Source organism: Fukomys damarensis, unplaced genomic scaffold, assembly GCF_012274545.1.
Source record: "Fukomys damarensis isolate Sample0158 unplaced genomic scaffold, DMR_v1.0_HiC HiC_scaffold_17, whole genome shotgun sequence".
Classification (NCBI taxonomy): Eukaryota; Metazoa; Chordata; class Mammalia; order Rodentia; family Bathyergidae; genus Fukomys; species Fukomys damarensis.
Genome location: NW_022900929.1, coordinates 46,069,751 through 46,089,845, shown reverse-complemented (window position 1 = coordinate 46,089,845; position 20,095 = coordinate 46,069,751). Strand labels below are relative to the sequence as shown.

General features: G+C 39.0%; 1 gene segment (V, D, J or C); it reads right to left on the bottom strand.

The window, feature by feature from the left end:
* Positions 1-20,095, bottom strand: part of LOC104871741 — a 445,981-nt gene that overhangs the window by 415,064 nt on the left and 10,822 nt on the right. The window contains 1 exon segment of the C gene segment in view: positions 15,823-15,833. Coding sequence covers positions 15,823-15,833 — 11 coding nt within the window.

Below are 20,095 nucleotides of genomic sequence, written 5' to 3'. Positions count from 1 at the left end.
ATGTCACGCGCCATTATTTCCGGGTTCTTCATGCCCTGCATGAATTCCGGATATGAGTCCGCCAGTGACGGTGGTTCACGCCTGCGCAGATGAGGCGCTTGGTTCGTCAGAATGATGCAGGCCGGCATTGACCAATAGAAATGGGCTACGTCACCCGGGAGGCTATAAAAGGCAGGCTCGCATCCGGCTCAGGGTCTTTCCGCCATCTTGAAGAATGTAGAAGAAACTCCAATAAAGCGTGCTTCAGAAGAATCCTGAGTGTTGCGTGCTCCTTGCTGGCGAGGTGCGCGTGACAGAAGTAAGCAATTAAAATTTTATTTTAATAATGAAACTAATATTCTTGGAAGTCACAATATTCATTTCTGGAGTATCTGGTGAGTTATCCATGTTCCATATTATATGTTTTCAATTCATATAATTCAGACTTCCTAATGGAAGTCTTAATTTTTTACTGGAGTATTTATGTATTTATTAAGCCAATTAATATTTTCTTAGTTTCTATAAGGTGTCCGGTACTGGTATTTGGTCTGACTAACTGCTAAGGAGGTTTTTCTCCTTCAGAGATATCAAGCTGGAACTGGGAGAGGTCCTGGTATTGCACAGTATGTATCATCAAAGTGATGTTAAATTATATCTTAGAACAATTAGAGTGAAAAAGAACCTTTTCCTGCTAAGAATGATGATCATTATGAAAATTGATGATGATTCAATAATGTAAAAGCAGGAGGCTCCTTTGTGGAGATGGAAAGATTATAAGCGATTTGAGCTCTCAAAAGAGCATAGGATGGACATATATAATTTACCTAATGCTCAACTATTCATCCAGGGTCTTCTTCATTAATGTCAAGAATGGCTATCCCTGTGTGGAGGATGCTATGAAGTGATGTTGACAGTTTTGATCCTAGGGAAATAAACACTAGTGAGATCCTGGTCCTCAGCTTTGTTTTGTTTTGTTTTGTTTTTTGACAAGTTTAAGCATGTCTCAGTCACTCTTTTCATTGCTGAGACAAAATACCTGACACCTAAAGTTAAAGGACAAAGGGCTTATTTGGCTCACAGTTTGTAGAGGTTTCAGTGCATAAACAGATGGCTCGAAGGCAAGTAGGCATGGCAGGCAAGATCAAAGAGAGAAACAGTTCATGGCTGGCAGAAAGCACAGCAAATAAGGGATAACCACAGCTCTTTCTGTCTCCTATATCTTATCCAGATGACTTAGGGTGGGAAGCACTCATACCCTTAATCCTAGTGCCCTTGATCCTAGCATTTCACCATGAATTAATCCCAAAGCCCCAATGTCTAGATCTAGCCACCTCAGGAAAACCCTCATCTACGACTATATGAGGCTTTGGCAGGGGGACATCTAGACACAAGCCTTAACAATGCAAAATCACTGGCAAGGGGGATACACCTGTCACCACACAAGAAAATTGTTTAGAGAAAAAGAGTGCTACAAGTTGTCCAAGTATATTCTTGTTCTTATTTACAAAGACTGAACTGAGCCAGTAGATATGTATGAATAAGACTCTTGTCTAATAAACATTACTCAGCCATTCTACCAGGAATTTGTGAGGCATGAGAGGTTATTACTTTCATATCTTTATTGTAACAACCCAGAATTAGATTATTTTAGAGGTTATTCATAAATTATATTAAAATAATTTCTTTTGGTAAGAAATTTTATTAAATTATGTAATTCCTAGATCCTCACATGGTAAGAAATTTTTCTCCTCATGTCCTACAATTTATGGGAATGCAGGGGACCATAGATCATATTACTTATTCCTCTAACTTTTCTCTTACAAATTCTGTTGCTAAGGGAATACATTTTTCCTCGTTAAGTCTCTAATTGTTCCCTCATCCAGTAAGTACCTGAACACACATTTCTTAGAAACAGAAAAACTTCCTATTCTGTTCATTTATATTTGTGTGGTATATCAGTCAGGAAACAACCAACAATACAGAATTTCCATGAATTCAGTGGCACAGGAGCTTCATTGTAGGAGTCGACCATATGGAGTTATGAGAGGTGCTGGGGAAGTGAAGGACCAAGGATGCTCCCAGGATTCTAGACAGAATTCCTAACTAGTCAGTCTAAGAAATCAAGCATTTTAGTTTCTTTTTTGAAATATATATTCACTGGTACATCTTATATAATTCATATGTATCTAGAAATCTGTCCATTTCTTGTGTGTTTTCCATTTTATTAGAGTACAGATTCTCGAAGTATTTATTGATGATCCTCTGGATTTCTCATGTATCTGTGTGACTTAAACTTTTTCATTCCTAATTGCATGGATTTGAGCCTTTTCTGTGTTTTGTTTTTGTTTTTGCTTTTTGCTAAGGTTGGCCAAGGGTTTATCAGTTTTATTTATTCTTTCTAAAAAAAAAACCAACTCTTTGATTCACTGATTTTTTTGGTACTGTTTTCTTATTCTCCATTGCATTGATTTCTGCTCTGATATTTGCAATTTTCTCCCTTGTATGAGTGTTGGGTTTGTCTTGCTCTTCTTTTTCTAGAACTTAAGATTCAGCATTAGGTTTTTCGTTTGAGCTTGCTCTGTTTTCCTAGAGTGGGCATTCACTGCTATAAATTCATAGAACTGCTTTCATTTTGTCCCATAGATTCCTGTATGTTGTACTGGCATTGTCATTTATTTGTAAAAACTGTTTACTTTCTTCTTTAGTTTCCTCTGTGACCCATTGGTTGTTCAGGAGAGTGTTATTCAATTTTGATGTGTTTGTGAAGTTGTTACAGTTTCTTTTGCTATTGATCTCCAGTGTAATTGCACTATGGTCTGATAATATACATGGAATAACTTCAACTCCTTTATATTTACTTAAACATGTTGTATGAGCTAGTACGTGGTCTTATTTTGGAGAATGACTGTGCACATCCAAAAAAGAATGCATATTCTTATTTTGTGGGATGGAACACTGTAGCCATTTGTTAAGTCCATTTGTACAAAAGCTTGGTTCAGTTTTAATATTTCGTTGTTGATTTTTTGTCTAAATGACCTGTGTATTTGTGACAGTGGGGTATTTAGGTCCCCCACTACAATTGTATTAGTGTCTATTTGTTTTTTCATGTCTCCTAATATTTGTTTTGTATAGTTGGGTGCATTATTATTTGGTGCATATGTATTTGTGATTATCATCTCTTCCTCTTGAATTGTTGCTTTTACAAAGATGTAGTGACCTTCTTTATCTCTGTTAATTAGCTTTGATTTGAAATTTACTTTGTCTGCAAATAAGATAGCTACCCTTACTTTTTTCAGGGTTCCTGTTGCATGGAGAACTGTTTTCCTTCCTTTTACTTTCAGTCTTTGAGTTTCTTTTTGAACTAGTTTCCTTTCTTGTATACAGCATATTGTTGGATTTTACTTCTTAATTCTGTCAGTCTATTTCTTTTGATTGGTGAATTGAGGCCATTTACATTGATGGTTATAACTGATATGTATTGACTTATCATCATTGTGTTATTATCCTGTTGTTGGCTCTTCTTAATCTCCCCCTCTTTAATTTCTTGCCTTTCCTGTTTGATTTGCTCTGCTGAGCCTCATGGAGTTGTATTCTTCATTGTCTTTTCCTAGGATATTATTTAGAATTGTTTGGAGTACTGGCTTGGTATTCGTGAAGTTTCTTGGGTGTTCTTTGTCATGGAAGTATCTTATTTCCCCATCAACTTTGAAATAGAGTTGTGCAAGTTACATCACTCTAGGTCACAGGTTCTTTCCTTTTAGGGCTTGAAATACCTCACTCCAGGCTCTCCTTGACTTGAGGGCTTGTGTTGAAAAGTCTGTTCTGATTCTGATGGGCTTTCCTTTGCATGTGATTTCTTTCTTTTCTCTAACTGCTTGTAGTATTTTGTTCTTCTGTTGGGTTTTTGGGATCTTGATTATTATATATCTATATGTAGATTTTTTTGATCATAGATAGCTGGAGTCCTATATGCCTCACTTATCTGTATGTCAAATTCTTCTCCTCTGTTTGGGAAGTTTTCTGTCACTAATTCTGTGAACATTTTTTTTAAAATGTCATTTGTACTTTTCCTGATTTTTCATGGACTCCTATCAATCTTATTTTTTGTATCACCTAGGAGCTATTGGGTTGATTTATTGTGGTCCTTTACTATTTTTAAGAGATCTCTTTTCATGGTCACTGACTGCCTCTCTGTCTTCTATATCTGGTATTTGTCTTCAGATTGGGTCAATCTGTTGTGTATATTTTCAGTAGAGTTTTTAATCTCCTGGATATCTGTTTGAATCTGTTTCATGGTTTACATTTCTTTCCTTTGTTGGGCATTCATGGTTTCTATTTCTTTCCATGTTGGGCATTCATGGCTTTTGTCATGGTCCTACGGTCATGTATTTTTTTTTATCTATTTCTGTTCTAGTCTCTAATCATGTCATTCATCCTACTCACAATCTCTGTAGAATCTGGGAAATTATTTTGTTTTAAATTTTTCTAGAGCCTCTTTCATCTGTTTTGCTACTTCTTGTGCTATTTGTTCAGGGTGTCCAAGTGGTTGATTATCAGACTTTTCCACTTCATTTCCCTCAGAATTTGCCTTTGATAAGCTGGAAGTCTGTGTTTGTGCTTGTGCCTTACTTGTCTTCTCATTTCTATTTTTGTTGTTAGTACTGTCGTAGGTCTGATACCTGGGTTAATACTTTGATCTTCGTGTTATAGCTTGTCTTTAGGTTTTCAGTCTCTAATGACTATGAGACAATGTCTTTTTCATTACACCAGGAAGGACAAGTGATGATCAATCACAACCTCTTAGCCCAAGTGATATGATCAGCAACATAAAAGCATCAAGCACAGTTTAGCAAATGACAGTTTGTGGTAGTTATTAATCTATCACCTTTAGCTGTGTGAATTAAATCAAATCAAGGCTGGAGCTCAGGGCAATGGCCTGTGACTCCCTGTGCCTCTGTGGTGTGAATCCAGGTGCCTGCATAGCCAGGAGGCCAGAGGTGTTTGTATGTGGATGGTGAGTGGGCTGAAGGCACCCGTGTGTCTCTGCCTCTTACTGGTCTGCTGCTGGGGTTGGTGGGCTGGGGCATGAGCTGCAGGCTAGCTCCACAGTTATGCCTCTTACCTGTCTGCTGCCGACAGAAGCAGAATTTTAGTTTCTGAAGTGAGATTGAAAGAGCAGTTTGCTGAGAAATCTCAGGAAGCTGCTACCTTTCTGTAACTACCAACTCCATGCGTATGTTACAAAGCATGAAACAGTGTGAAAGAAAAGCTAGATATGTAGTGAAAGCAGCAATATGCTAGGCATTTCCGTATATGTCACATTTCACTATGTAACCTTCAGAGAGCAGTGGTTGTTTCATGTTTGCCTTCGATGTCTCACAGGAGTTCAAGGAAACTCTGGGAACTTGATTACCAGTTTAATGCAACATAATCTACTATCACTTACTCCTTTGTACACATTTCATTGAGTTATATCTCAATGAGTTACACTTAATTTTCATATAGTGTAATAATAGGCCATGCTGTTGTTGAACATGATGTAATTCTCCTGTATTAAATTAAAGTGATTTAACCCTTTTACCAAAAGAAGTACAAATCCCTACATGTCACTTCACACTTGTTTGTTGAAGTTAATTCTTTTTTAATTGACTTATAATTCTCTATTGATATGTTGTAACTTTTGTATTGAAGTATAAGGCTAACAAATAAAAGACACTAGAGAATAGAAGAATGAGAGTGTGGACCAAAATAAAGAAAAATATTTGGTTCTTACACACTCATTCATACCATATACTTGGAAGAAATAACTATATGGGTTCTTGTTTCTGGTCATGAATTTGTGGCTGCTATGCATAATATCTTCTTCTATTACCTGTTCATTATTTTATTTGCTTTCAGTAATTATGCTGTCTTGCCTAGCATGATTATGACCAAAGAATCTGTCTTCAGCAGTCCTAGCTGTATTGGTTTGTTGTATTTGTCAATTAAATTTTATCATCATTAATAGCAGTAATAAGATGTACCCCAGAGACATTCTTCTTTAAGCCTCTGTATTTTAGCAATCAGTTTCTCTATAAAAGGCAGTATCTATCACATTTACCAGTGAAGTGATGACTCTCTTTGTTCATAGTTGACTAGCAGTAGGAGTCTGTGACATTCTCTTGTCTATACTATAATGTCGAGCTAGTCTTACGTATTTTGGTCTCCCAGTCCAGCCATTCAGATATCTGAGTGTGGAGCAGATTGCACAGTGATTCCTTGCCCACAACTGGCTGTTCTCAAACTTATACCTGGGCCACCTATGTTTTCTGGTTCAAGGAGCACTGAGACACTTGTTATGCTCATTTATCCATAATTAAACAATAAAAATTGAGGTGAATGCAGTTGACTCTTCACAAAAGCAAAAAGGAAGCCTGTTTTACTGGATATTATTTGTCCTTGGTTTTCAGCAGTGTGAATGTGATGCATATAAGTATATTTTACTTTTTCAGTTTGTGTTTGTTTCTTTGTTATTTGCTTTGCATTCACCTTGTTTAGGTATGCCGAGTTTCTTAAATTAGTGAAAAATTGGAAAATTCTTAGTCATTATTTCTTCAAATATTGTTTGTCTCATTTTTGGTGTCCTCTTTTCTACCACTTGCACATACATTATGCCATGTGTATTGCCTCCTATCATTGTATACTGTAATCTGTTTTTGTGCAGTTTTTCATTTGCCTCAAGATATTTTATGCTGATCTATCTTCAGATTCACTATCCCTGTATCTTCACTGCAGGATTAAACCTACTCCATGACTTCTTCATTTCAGATATTGTATTTGCAGTTCTAGAGTGTCCATGTAATTTTATTGATTTATTTTTGTTTTTTTGTTTTTTTCCTCATTGAGTTTTATTGGTACATTTTAGGTACACAGTACAGTTACATTCATCATTGAGATCTTGTACCTTTACATGACAGGTCTTGGTTCTCATCTTTTCCCCATACCCCCACCATGTAATTTTACTGTTCAAAGTTTCTGCTGGAACACTACTGAAATTACTTTGTGATGAAAATTTGAATCCATTTTGTTCATTTACCCTCAGTTTTTTCAACATACTAAGCACAGTTATTTTGAAATATTTATGTATTTAACCTCACATTTGAATCACATGTGGACCTGCAGCTATGCATTACTTTATCTCTTGCTATTTGGCCTTTGTTCTTGTTTCATTATATATTTATTCTAGTTAAGTTTATTGGTACATTTAAAGCAAATAATACAATTACTTTTATCATTGGGATATTGTACCTTTACATGATATGTTTTGGTTCTTATTTTTTCCCATACTCCCAGCCCTCATGGTTCCACTGCCTGCCTCACTTCATTGTATTTTTAATAATCCCCCCCTGCATGTGTGTGCATGTGCACATCTGCATGCACCATGCCTTGTAATCTACTGGGGTTTACAGTTCTGTGGTAGTGTCCAGTTCAGAGCCTGTCTCCACTATCACTGGTAGACAAAAGAGGCAGAAAGAGCCCAGATCCATGCCGCATGATCCTAGCAAGCCTATAGTAGAATTAGTGCAGGGTGCTAATTCTGGTGCTTTCAACTCCACACAAGTGCAGGCTGATTCTGGCCTCTGGTTGTGGTGTTAGGGCCTGAGTTGTTCAGCCTACAGTGCTCTGGGTGCCTCTCCTGGCTTGACCTCAACTCTCTGACACTAGCTGTCTCCTGCAGTTGTGCCTTTCCCAGTCACTGGGAAGGAAAGTCCCTGAGATGAAGCCAAACCCATGGCTGTGCCAAGTCCTGGGGTGAATTGGTCCCTCCCTGAAGTGGCATCTGGCCAAGTTGTCTTTCCAGGTCATGCTTACACTGCAGTTACTTATCAGCCATTATAGTTCACAGCATCCACTGTTACATTCTACTATGTGTTTGTCCCTGGGAGCCTCTGGAGTCATCTACCCTTGCTGTGTCTCTGTAGATTTCAGCCTTCTCTCTCACACAAAGAGCTGGAGGCAGGGAGAAAGTGCAGTTTGTCACCTCTTTTTTCAGCATAGAGGTCTTTCTCTTCACTTTCCTTGTGGGCTCCAATTATCCTTTCAGATCCTTTCTGGGTCTCAGGGATCCACCTTCTGCCTTCTTTTCTTCACTGAATTGTTATATTTCAGTGCCTGAATTCTCAATTTTGGAAGAGCTGATTTGCTGTTTATCATGCTCACACCTTCCTGAAGTCTCTCTTTGCCTTATAATGTAGATAATAGCATACAGAATCTCTGGATAATTTTCTTTTTCTTTGAAAAGGTTGACTTCATTAAATTACCAGCAGATCATTTTGACTCTTTCGTAAATTACTTTAGTCTCTTTGAGGGCAGGTTTTTCCTCCTTGTTTTTGTCCTAGGACCACTCTGACTGCTAAAATGTGCTCATATTCTGATTACTCAATTAAAAGCCTAATTTTGCCAACCTTATTCATTCTGGCTCAGCCAGAGGATGAATGTTTCCCTGGGTGGTGCTTCCCTTAAATTTCCCTGGAACTTTGTTTAACTCTAGACATCCTTATTGCTTAGTTTGCTACAAACTTTTATAAACTCTGTCACAGCATGCTCAGCTAATGTTCTCAGCTAATGCCCTGCAGAGTTTTGGGTCCTCTTTTAGGAGGCTCAATTATCTTCAGTACTTTTTCACTAAATACATTTTTATTCATAGCCCTAATTTTGTGCCAGGAAACCTGATACTTTCTACTGTGTCTTAGTTACTTTTCTTATTGCTGAGACAAAATACCCTACACCCAAAGTTAAAAGGGGAGAAGTTTATTTAGAAGTTTATTTAGCTTGTAGAGGTTTCAGTGCATAACTGGCTGGCTCCAAGGCAGGGTGGCACATGTCAGGGGGGCAACAGTTCATGACAGACCAGAGGTAGCAAAACAACAAGAAAGCCTTAACAGCATCTTTATGCTCCTTTTTATCTCATCCAGACTATCTGGATGAGGGTAGTGCCAACCAATCAGTGTACTGGTTTAGTAATCACCTACCTTTAATCCCAGAACCACACATTCTAGATTCAGCCACCTCTGAAAAAGCCACATATGACCACATGAGGCACGGGGAGGACATCTAGATCCAAACCCTAACATACTGGGACTTCAAATCCTTATTCTGTGGCTCAGAAAATACTCCCCAGAGAGAAATGCTCACTGAATGTGGAGGTTTGTGAACTCTTAAAATGTGTAAACTTTTCATGCCTACACATGTTTTTTAGTTTTGTACAGTTTAGTTAGAAGGTAACTTTACTATCAGGTATACTATAAGAACAAGATCTTTTTCTGTTATTTTAACATTTCTTAGACATTTCCTATTTCTAAAGGCAGCTTGCAGTTTTTCAATAATATTATTTTCAATAATAAAAATGTATCATATATTTTATACATTTATGTATGTTTAACATTCTTTGGGCATCATATTTAGAAATGGTTTCTACACTGTAGTAGAGAAGTCATACTTCCTATTTAGGAGTTGCATGATTCTTCTCCCTGGTTCTCAATGCAGTTATCCCTTCCTTTGCTCTGTGGGTATAATAGAGATACTTAATAACATTTGTTCCTTGTATCTTTCACTTTGCTATATTACAATATACAAATAATTCATTTTAAGAATCTTGTTTAAGCCTCTCATGACAGTCACCTATGCACAGTATTTTAGCACTTGCCAATTCCACTTCAAGTGTTACCTTCTTATGATCTCTCTGTTGTTCCTTTTTCCCACTCTCTTTTGTCCCCCACTCTAACTTCTGCTAAGCTGCCTGTTTTCAAGCTGAGGCATCACACATTCCAGGAAAACAGTCTCTGAATGACAGTGCTTATTTTTATGGTGCCCTTTGCTTCCCCAGTTTGGTGCTTCTCTTATACTACACAAACTATCTGAAAATGAAAATGTAATCCCCACTAGAATATGTATTCCACAAGAAGAGCAACTTCATTTTCAAAGCTAACTAAATAGCACCTAATAGGTATTCAGCAAATATTTGTTGGGTGATTGGATTTATGAAACTTGTAGGTGATAGTGGGTGGGAAACTTCATCCTTACATCATAAGTAGAAATTTTCAGATAAGCTAAAAAGTGACTCACTTGCTGAAGATGGCATAGCATACTGGAAATTAGTTTTCTTCTAATGGCCTTTCCAGGGCATAATAGATGGACTATATTGCCTTTTTTTTTTTTTTTTTTTTTTTTTGGTACTGGACATTGAACTCGGGTCCTTGCGCTTGCGAGGCAGGAAGCAGAACCACTGAGCTAAACCCTCGCCCTGGACCATATTGAATATAAACAAAATGAATAATTAAGTGTATTGTAAGAAATTGGAATGAAAATTAATGAAAGATTATAGAGCATAACACTGTGCTTTTCTTTGACACTTTACAAGGGTTTTTTTTTTCCATACAGGAGTATCATATAAGAATAAACAGTGTTAGGATGGAACTATCTAACACAGAGCCTTATCAGTGAACTAAGGGGGATCTCTAACTAGAAGTGCTGATTTACTGATATCCTGTCATGGGACTGGGATTTTAGGAATGAGTTTTTAGCATAACGATATTTACTAGGCTATATCTGTTAATATTCATCAGAACTTCTTAACTCCTTTGAAAGCAAAATTATTTTATAAGTGTTTGTTTTTCAAAGTCAGTTAGATATGGTTTAAAACTCAGAAGTATCTCTACTTGGCTGTAGGGTTCTACACCCGCAGTCACATATCTGGGTTGAAGTTCCACTGCTTGTGAAACACTGCACCTCCACAGTACAGAGGCAGGTGGCTAGGTCTCTGGTGTAAGAAAGGTCTGCTGATCCTTTATGAAAATAGGTATCCCTTTATTTTTCCTCTTTCTTTCTCTTCTCCATTTATGTGCAGTAGAAAATCTTTCATGAAACTTCCCCCAGGGATCTGTACTAATGTAAACCATAAAATGATGTAGAAAAATAAGTATAGGCAAGAAAGATGCTTTCTTGCTCTTGGATATGGAGGGATTTAGGACTTTACTGTACATTAAATTGGCTGCTCACTCCTGTCCAGGAAGGTGGAATCAGACAAGAGAGCTGATCAACCTACATCGGTCTTTCCTAGAAACACTATATCCACAAAGATCCTCAGGTAACTGTGGTAACAAGTTGCAACTCACTTAGAAATATTTTCTACATAAATCAGGAGATGCAAGGCAGTAGAAATGCAATTTTCAACACATTGGGCCCCTGCTGTTCCTCCAGGGCTAGGTGTTCAGCTGTTGCTTCTTGTACAGGCTGCAGGTGCCGGGAGGGCACTGTGGCTCCACAGCACAGAAGTATGAGGCTGAGTCCTCAGGCTGGGAATCTCTGATGTAGAGTTGGCTATGCCGTTCCTTAAAATTGACTGTGGCTCTTAGCCTTCCTTTTTGCTGCTCTCCTGAAGCTATATAAAACAAAGATATAAGGTGTCCTTCTGAACTTTGTCGGAACCAGTGCATACTGTTGATAGAGGTCGAATAATTGCATATTATGGAGGAGCTCTTCCTCTCTTGGAGAATCTGGACCCGGGGTCTCTGCTCCACCTTAATTTGTGCTCTTATCCCTGTTAAAAAGGAGAAAAGTAGACACAGGTGAGGGTCATTGCAGAATTAAGACAGCTGTTTCCAGGTATATGAAGTTTTCTTCTAGTTTCCTTCAGCAAAGCAGTAGACACAGCACAAAAGACTTGTATTTTCTCCCTTCTCCTGGCATTTCCTTCCCTCCCTTGCTCATTTCTAAATTTGGTTGAGATATTCCTACAGATTCCCTTGGAATGGTTTTAACTCACAGTAAATTTGTATCCACAGGAGGCCCAGGGAGACTCTTATTTTTATCTTCATGATTTTTCTGCTATGTTGACACACTTTGAGGTCAGGTGTCTTCAAATATCGGTATGTAACATCTCTTGAATTTGAGCTAATTTTGTTTGGTCTAGCAGAGCAATTTCATGAGATGCATCCAGCAGCAGCCACTTCTGAACTTTATCACTCAGCTTGGTAGTGGGAAGCCCCACCCACCTATGGTTTAGTCCACATTCTACACTGTGTGTGTGTGTGTGTGTGTGTCAGTGTGTGTTGGGGATAACGTAGGGACTGTCTTTTTAGGTTTTAAGAATCCTCCTTTTCAGTACAATATGGGTATATATAGAATAAATTGGGTGAAGAATGGGGACTCAGTAGCCTATGGGCAGGATAGAGAAATAGTATCTATCTGTGAAGAGACATAGATAAGGTGTATTGCTCAAGCTAAATTCTGGAACATGATCAAAGTAGAAACTTAGTTTTGAGTGGTGAGTGACTTGTATAAAAATTGTAATGAATTACCATTTTTTAATGTTCCATAAATTGTTTATTGAATTTAGGAAGTTAACTGATAAAACATCAGCCCAGAGTATGTGGCCTATAACATATACCAGTCATAACAAAATCGATTTCTACTCTGTCCATTCAAAAGTTAACACATAAACCACTGATTTTCAATCGTGGGCCATCAGCACCTCTGGATGGGGGCACATGGCTGTCTGGAGACATATGTCTTTATCTTGACAGAGGGTATGCTGCTGGCATTAGGTAAGTAGAGGGCAGAAGGGCTGCCAAGTATATTACAGCACACAGAAGGCCCCTACCCCTAAAAGAATCACCTGGCCCCAAGTGTTAAAATAACATTGCTTTTGAGCAACTTTTTTTTTTTTTTTTTGGTATTGGGGATTGAACTCAGGTCCTTGCACTTGCAAGGCAGGCCACCGAACCACTGAGCTAAATCCCTGGCCCTGGAGAAACTTTTATAAAAATAACTTTCAGTTCACTCTTCTGCCATTTCTCTTGCTTTTGTTCCTCCACCCACTTTTGTCAACTACACTTTTCTTTATTTGCCTTTCTTTTCTCTTTGTTTTCCTGTCCTCCAGTTCTGATCTTATAGGAAATATAAGACTGGTTTAGTGCAGAACAGTAATTTCTGGGCAAAGACTAAAGCTCATATTTGTCCCTGACGTTAAAACATATGGATTATTGAAGTCAACTCAAATACATGTAAAGCAAATTGATTTGCTCTGAATGTTGGTGAAGAGAGGAACAAATTGGAATAAGAATATACAAGATCAAAATATACGGTGAATATTAAAATTTTAAAAATCGATTATAGTAAAGGACACATTACCAGGACGCCCCTTCACGATACTCTGTCTCACTTCAGAAACACTTATTCCTTTGTTCTTGCCACTTTGGAATCAACTTTGAAGGCTATTTTTTGTGTATTTGCGAGATGAGGTCAAGCATATGAGTGAATACTGCTATTATCTAGTGAAAAGTAGGTTTCTAAAATCATGAAGGTGTGTCACTGCCTTATTTAGCATATGACTTCTGGTTCCTGCCTGAAGTCAAGATGACTATGAAAGGTAAGTATTTTAAATCATGACAGACGGACTAAAGACTCACGAAAGAGGGCTTCCAGAAGTGCTTCAGAAAGTGACAACGATGAAAGGGGATGCTTGTGTTCAAAGTGACAGGGAGATTTTTGAAGGTGATCATTACAAATTTTTCTTGTCCAACTTCTTCCTTGCTAACATCACCTACCCTCTGTCTAAATTATTAGCACTCTTTGTGTTTTAGAGATATTCAATCACCAGTCATTAATCCTCCTGAAAAAGGAAACTTTTGTGTGATTAGAGCGCCTCCTTGTGGACTGAAGCTCAGAGCCAGGGCTGCTTTCTGTGCAGGGCTGCAACCACCCAACCAGACTTGCGCAGCTGGTTCTTGGGCCTCGGCGGTATATTTTCAGGAAGGCACAAAGTTCCAGAGAATGAAGAATGCCAGTTTGTCCTTGGAATCTATGCTGTAAATGGAGATTATAGGTGCTGTAACCATGCATAAGATCCTTGGAACTCATGAGGGTGTCATTTCCATATTTCCTTTTGGAAAGCTGAGACCCACTTTCAATTTAAATGTTTTAACCCATTTTGCCAGACAATTCACAAAATGTTACTAATTCTCATAATAGTACTGTAAATTAAATACTTACACTTCTCATAGTTCTTAGGAGGATATTTATGCTCATGAAGTTAATACAAAATTCCCAAAGTCACACAGCCAGTAAATGGCAGAGGCCCCTTGACAATTTCACAATGTCCGTGTGTTGTTTTCATGGAGAGAGCCTTGTAATCACAGTGTTTCTGGAAAGCTTCTGAGAAATCTGCTAGGGAAATAAAAAGTAAGCCTCCTGCCAACGTAGAAGATTTCCACAAAGATAGAAAAAAATAACACAGTTTTATTATTGAATGAGCACTAAACCAGAATGTGTTGCATATCCCAGGCAAACCCCTGAACATATGGTGAAGACAGAAAGAAGTCTTGTCCTTTTATAGAGCCAGGCAGATGTGCCAAACTGCAAAATCATTCAACATTAACCATAGCTGAGTCCTCAAGTAAGATGATTAATAGCACATTTGTCACATGTGTGTCATCCTATGTTTACCTGTAATCGACATAAGCAACCACATCTGCTAATTGTCTTTTTCTAAAGGAAAATATGTCATGTTCTGTGACAAAAGGTGGGCCTTTAACTTGGAGAAAACACCAGTAAGCTTAGGTGCCTCTCATCCCTCAGGAACTAGGAGATGATGCTGCATTCCCTGATGGTCACACTTCAGAGTTAGGGATCCCAGGCCCTGGGAAAAGATAATCCTGGATAGTAAAACTGATCAGAAGCTTATTTAGCTTTTAAGACTATATGTTTCTTAAAGAGACAGAGAAATTATTTACTATTACAAGTTTTCCAAAGTAAACACTGAGAGAAAGAGAAAAAGTGTTGCCTTTCTTTTTTGCGCCAGGGAAATTAAAATTGTTTTACTATTTCTAATGTGCATTTTCCCTTAAAATGGGTACAATTCAGGGATGCCATATGATGAATCTCTCATGGAATGCTTTTGGAATGGTGTCTTAGTTCCTTTTCTCATTGCTGAGACAAAATACCTGATGCCCACAATTAAGGGAGGAAAAGTTTATTTGGCTCAGTTTGTACAGGTTTTCGTTCATAGTTGGCTGGCTCCAAGGCAGGGTGATTTGGCAGACAAGCATCACAGAGGAGAAATTTTATGGTGGGCAGAAGGTAGTAAAACAAGCAAAAGGGTCTTAGCTCCTTTTTTCTTCCCCTTTTATATTCTATCTAGGCTATTGGATTAGGGTAGCACCACGCCAGTCAGTGAACTGATTTAGTAGTCACCCACCCTTAATTCTAGCACTGCACCATGAATCAGTCACATACCCTAGATTTAGTCACATCTGTAAAAGCCCTGCCTATGACTGAATGAGACTTTGGTGGGACATTTACATAAAAACCATAACATTCTGAGCCTGGCTCCCCAAAGACACATGCAAAAAACATTGAGTCTATCTCTAGGAGTTGCCAAAGTCCTAACAGTTTCAGCATTGTTGAAAAGTCCAAGTCCAAAGTCTCCTATGAGATTTAAGGCAAACTCACTCTTAGCTATGAGCCCTTTTACAAATGAGATGAAAGTTAAACCCTTCCAACACTCAATGGCATAAAATAGACATTTCCATTCCAAAAGGTACAAAGAGGGGAATAGAAAGAAATGGTCACCAAGCAAGTTCAAAATCCAGCAGGCCAAACATTAAGTCTCATAGCTCCATCTAGAGCCTACCTGGCAATCTGTGGCAAGCTGTGAACTCCAAAGGTCTTGGGTGGCTCCAACTCAATAGCACTACCAGTGGTCATATCTCCCATGGCTTCTCTCTTGGGCCAGCTCTGCTCCCTCCTTGCAGCTTTCCTTGGATGATCCACATCTCAGGCTTCTCCAGCTTCTGAGATCTCTACTGCACCTTTGGCTTTGCACGGACAGCTTCACACACTGACCTCTTAGGGGCACACTGACCTTCTTCTGAAACTTGGGTGAAAGGCTTCCTGACCCCAAAATGCTTTCATTTTGCATACTCCTAGAACAAGCATCCCTTAGATAATGCTGAAGTCTATCACCAGCTGGAGCAATAGCCAGGCTTCCTTTTCTCTTGGCTGTAGGTGTTGAGTGTCTATTATACTAAATCCTAGTGAGTAACTTCCCTAGGCTGCTACCATTCTGGAACATGATACTCTGGGTCTACTCAAAGCAAATTCTTTCACTTTAGCAATTTAGAGGTCACAAAGTCTGGGGTCTTGCCGGTCCTTGTGATGTTTTCAGGCCACCTTTGCCATCATCTTCTGAAGTACTTGGCTTTTTCTTTCTAATCTTTTTGGCAACTAATTTCACCCTTGTTCTATCTTTGCAGGCCACAAATTTACTGGGGTTTCCTTTCTGAGAAAACTCACAACCTTTTGAATCATTCTGCTGGGCTCTTCACTCTTGATTCTCAACATAAATCTAGCTAAAAGCCCCCAACAGTAGCCATGCAATTGCCTCAACATTAGACTGCCTTGAAATTTCTTCTGCAAGATTCATTAGTCTGTTTCCCTTAATCCCAATCTCAGGCAAAGTCTCTGAACATGAACAAAATATAGACAAGCTTTCTGCCAAGCCATAGCACACATCATCTAAAGTATGACAGCCAATGCGGTCCTTCTTCCCAATAGAATCCACCCAAGCCTCGTATTTACTTGCATCATTTTGATCAGCATTCTGGTCTTCTGAGCTCTAATCAGAATCTCCTATCACATACAGTTTAAGGTGTTCCAGCCCCTTTTTTCATCTGGCATCTCCAAACCTTTCCTCATTATCTTTATTCCCACAAAAAACAATTTAAAGGTTCCTGAACCACATGGTCAGGTACAGTCACAGCAATGACCCCAGTTCTAGTACCAAATTCAGTCTTAGTTACTTTTATCTCATTGCTGAGACAAAATACCCAATGCCCAAAGTTAAGGAAAGAAAAGTTCATTTGATTTACAGTTTATAGAGGTTTCAGTCCATAGTTGGCTGGCAGGGTGGTATGGAAGATAAGCATTGCAGAGGAGACATGATTCATGGTGGGCAAAAAAGTAGCAAAGCAAGCAAAGGGGCCTTAGCAGCCTCTTTTTCTTCCCCTTTTATATTCTGTCTAGGCTACTGGGATTAGGACAGAGACAAATCAATCAGTGGACTGATATAGCAATCACCCAACCTTAATCCAACCACTTTTAGTCCTAGCATTGTACCATGAATCAGTCACACACCCTGGACTCAGCCACCTCTGAAGAAGCCCCAGCTATGACTGCATGAGGCTTTGGTGGGACATCTAGACATAAGCCATAACAAATAGAGCAATGTGTGGTTAAAAAGAAAAACATGAGCTTTTTCTCATTATTTACATAAACTTGGATGTCATTAAAAGATATTTATTAAAAGACATGAAAAAAGGCTAGATTCCATAGCTTTCCATGAATGTAATAAATTGATAAGAAATTTTAAAGTGAAGCCCCTCCAATGGAAGATTTTGTCTTTCATAAAATTTATAGGAACAGACATCAAAGTAAGTTGGCAGAATAGAAATACCCTCTGTGTGACTCTGTGAGTGAAAAGAACTGACGTTAGGAGAAACTATATGCAGAGGAGAGAAAGATAGTAAGAGATCCATGAATCAAGAAAGATGTAACATAAATGCTAAAAGCACGGGGAAGCAAGAAAACACAGAGGAAACTGCAAAATGATCTGCAAAGTAAACCCTGGCTCCTTGGAAATGAGGAACCAACTCTGCATGCCCAAGGTGGCTGCAAGAGAGAAGCATAGTGTTGTAAGCTGTAAACGCAATGTGGGAGTTTAGTCTGAAAGTGACTCCTCTACAGGGCAGGCTAATTTGGAGAAGAAATCCACTGCAGAGCTCACCATATCTTGGAGTGCTTGAACTAGAAGCCATCTTTAGGGGGTTCTTATTATTTTGGAATGAGTCCTCTGGGGACCACAAGTCTCAGGAAGACTATAGTGACTTTGTGGGAGGCAATTATGGAAGACATTCATGGAGAGGTGGAAGATTAATCACAGGTCATCTGAGAAGTTTGAGGCAACAGGAACCTTGGGCTGTGGAAGGCACAGGCGTTGGCAGCGCTGCCTGCTGTGGTGAGAATTAAGATCCATCACATGTAGTTTTCTAATGTGGATGCCCTAGAAGTGCTGGGGTCCATTCCAGTGGGCTGCTTGGTTCCTAGAGCTGCTCTCTTCTGTCACAAAACTCAGTATCATATTTTATTCTCCTATCCTCTGGCTTGGACATTTGCTATGTCTCCTGGTGTAGGGACAAGGAGGCCCCTTGGGTGAGTGGGCCATATGCCAGGAAGTTAGTTGGGGTAACAGTGCCTCTGGATGTGTAGAATAAAGGGCAAAAAGCCTCTGCAGTGAATGTAGCCTTGTTATAGACGACATACCATTAACTGGTCCCACCAGTAGGAAATGTGGGACAGGAACAAGCATTCACATAGCACCAGTCAGTGATGTGGGAATGAAAAGAAAATGTAGATGCTAAGTACCATTGACTACCCTCCCATAACACCTGGTGTATTACAATATTACAGATCCTAGAAAGAGATCTTTCTAATCCAGATACCTCAGCAAGAAGAAATATTTTGGACTCATTGTTGTGCCTTCACTTTTATCAGTACTATTTTCGTTACATTAGATTTGTATTGATTTTCTTCTAATTTGTTGAATTGTATGCACAGTTAACATTTTGTTTTTTCTTTGCTAATGAAAGTGATTATAAAAGGTAGATTTTAACATCAATACATTAGTTATTATGAGCTGGTCTCCAGACCAAAGAATCAGGTCCCAGACATTCTTTCCTGTAAAAAAGAAAGTACGAGCATTCTGGCCTTGGGAGCATGTATATGTTGTTGTGTGTATTTTCTGCCTTCCTAGGCTGCCATCCATTTTTGTCCTGGGGATGTTAGATGGGAGCAGCCCCATCAGTCACTCTGTGCTTCTCGGAGCGCAGTCATATACAGCTGCTTCTTGCCGATTGACCCTGGAAGGATCAGCCTGCTGGACTTTCCGTCTGGAGTAACTGATGAACTGCTCGTGTCATTTGTCACGAGACTTGCGCGTCCTTGAATCTAGAAATCTACTTTTTGGATGAGAAGCTATCTGTTGGAGACTGTTTTCATTAGCGGCTGAGATGCGGTTGTAAGATTCGGGATGACTCCTGCGAGTGACTGAGGATCAGCTTGCTAAGTTCAGGAGGATGAGGAACGAGGCTGGAAGCAGCAGGACTGCAAATGTTCACACCTTGGCAAGGAGCACAGCTGGGGCCTGGCTTCCCTCACACTCCAGACAGGAAGCTTAGGACAGTGAGGCTTATTTTATATGGGATCTGTGCGCTCTGATGACACATGCCCCAACTCTGATATGGACAAGGAAAAGGACACAGTGAGAGGGACTTTAGGGGATTCTGCATCCAACACGCAACTGCCTTCGGGATCACCTACTGAAGAGGTGACATGTGAGGACAGCAGGAAGCCCCCGTGGGGTCATGGTCTCTGGTGTGCCTCGCCTCTTTACTTGAGACCTTTTGTGGTCTGTGGTACCTGGAGTCGCAGCACCCCGGCACTGACACAGTTATTTACCGGAATTCAGTCTCTGGTGTCCATTCTGAACTAGCATCTCCTTCCTAGCTCAGTTTTTCTCATTCTAGTTTTTGCTTCTATCTCTGAGTTTGACTACAGAATTCTTTTTGCTCTGATCCATCCGTCTGTGACAATATCAATCCTTTTTATAATTTTTATGATGATAATGCATTTTTTATATTTATTTATTTTTATTATTTTTAATATTATTGGTATATGTTTGGGATGATGATTAAATTCATTGTGGGTATTTGTACATGTGCACAAGACATCTTCATTCTTTTCTCTCTCTCTTCCCTTCCCGCTCCCTCCTCCATCTCCTGGTCCCCTCCCTATTTATAAAATATTTATTTATCTGTTTCCTATTATCTAACTTTATTTGATCTTTAGTTTATTTGTACTTTGGGTTTCTCATGTAAGAGAAACCATGTGATATTTAAGCTTGTGTGTTCGATTTATTTCACAACATTGTGGTCTCAGGAGAGTCCATTTTCTTCAAAATGACTAAAATTTATCTTTCTTTTTATTGAGTAGTATGCCATTGTGTATAAATACCACATTTTCT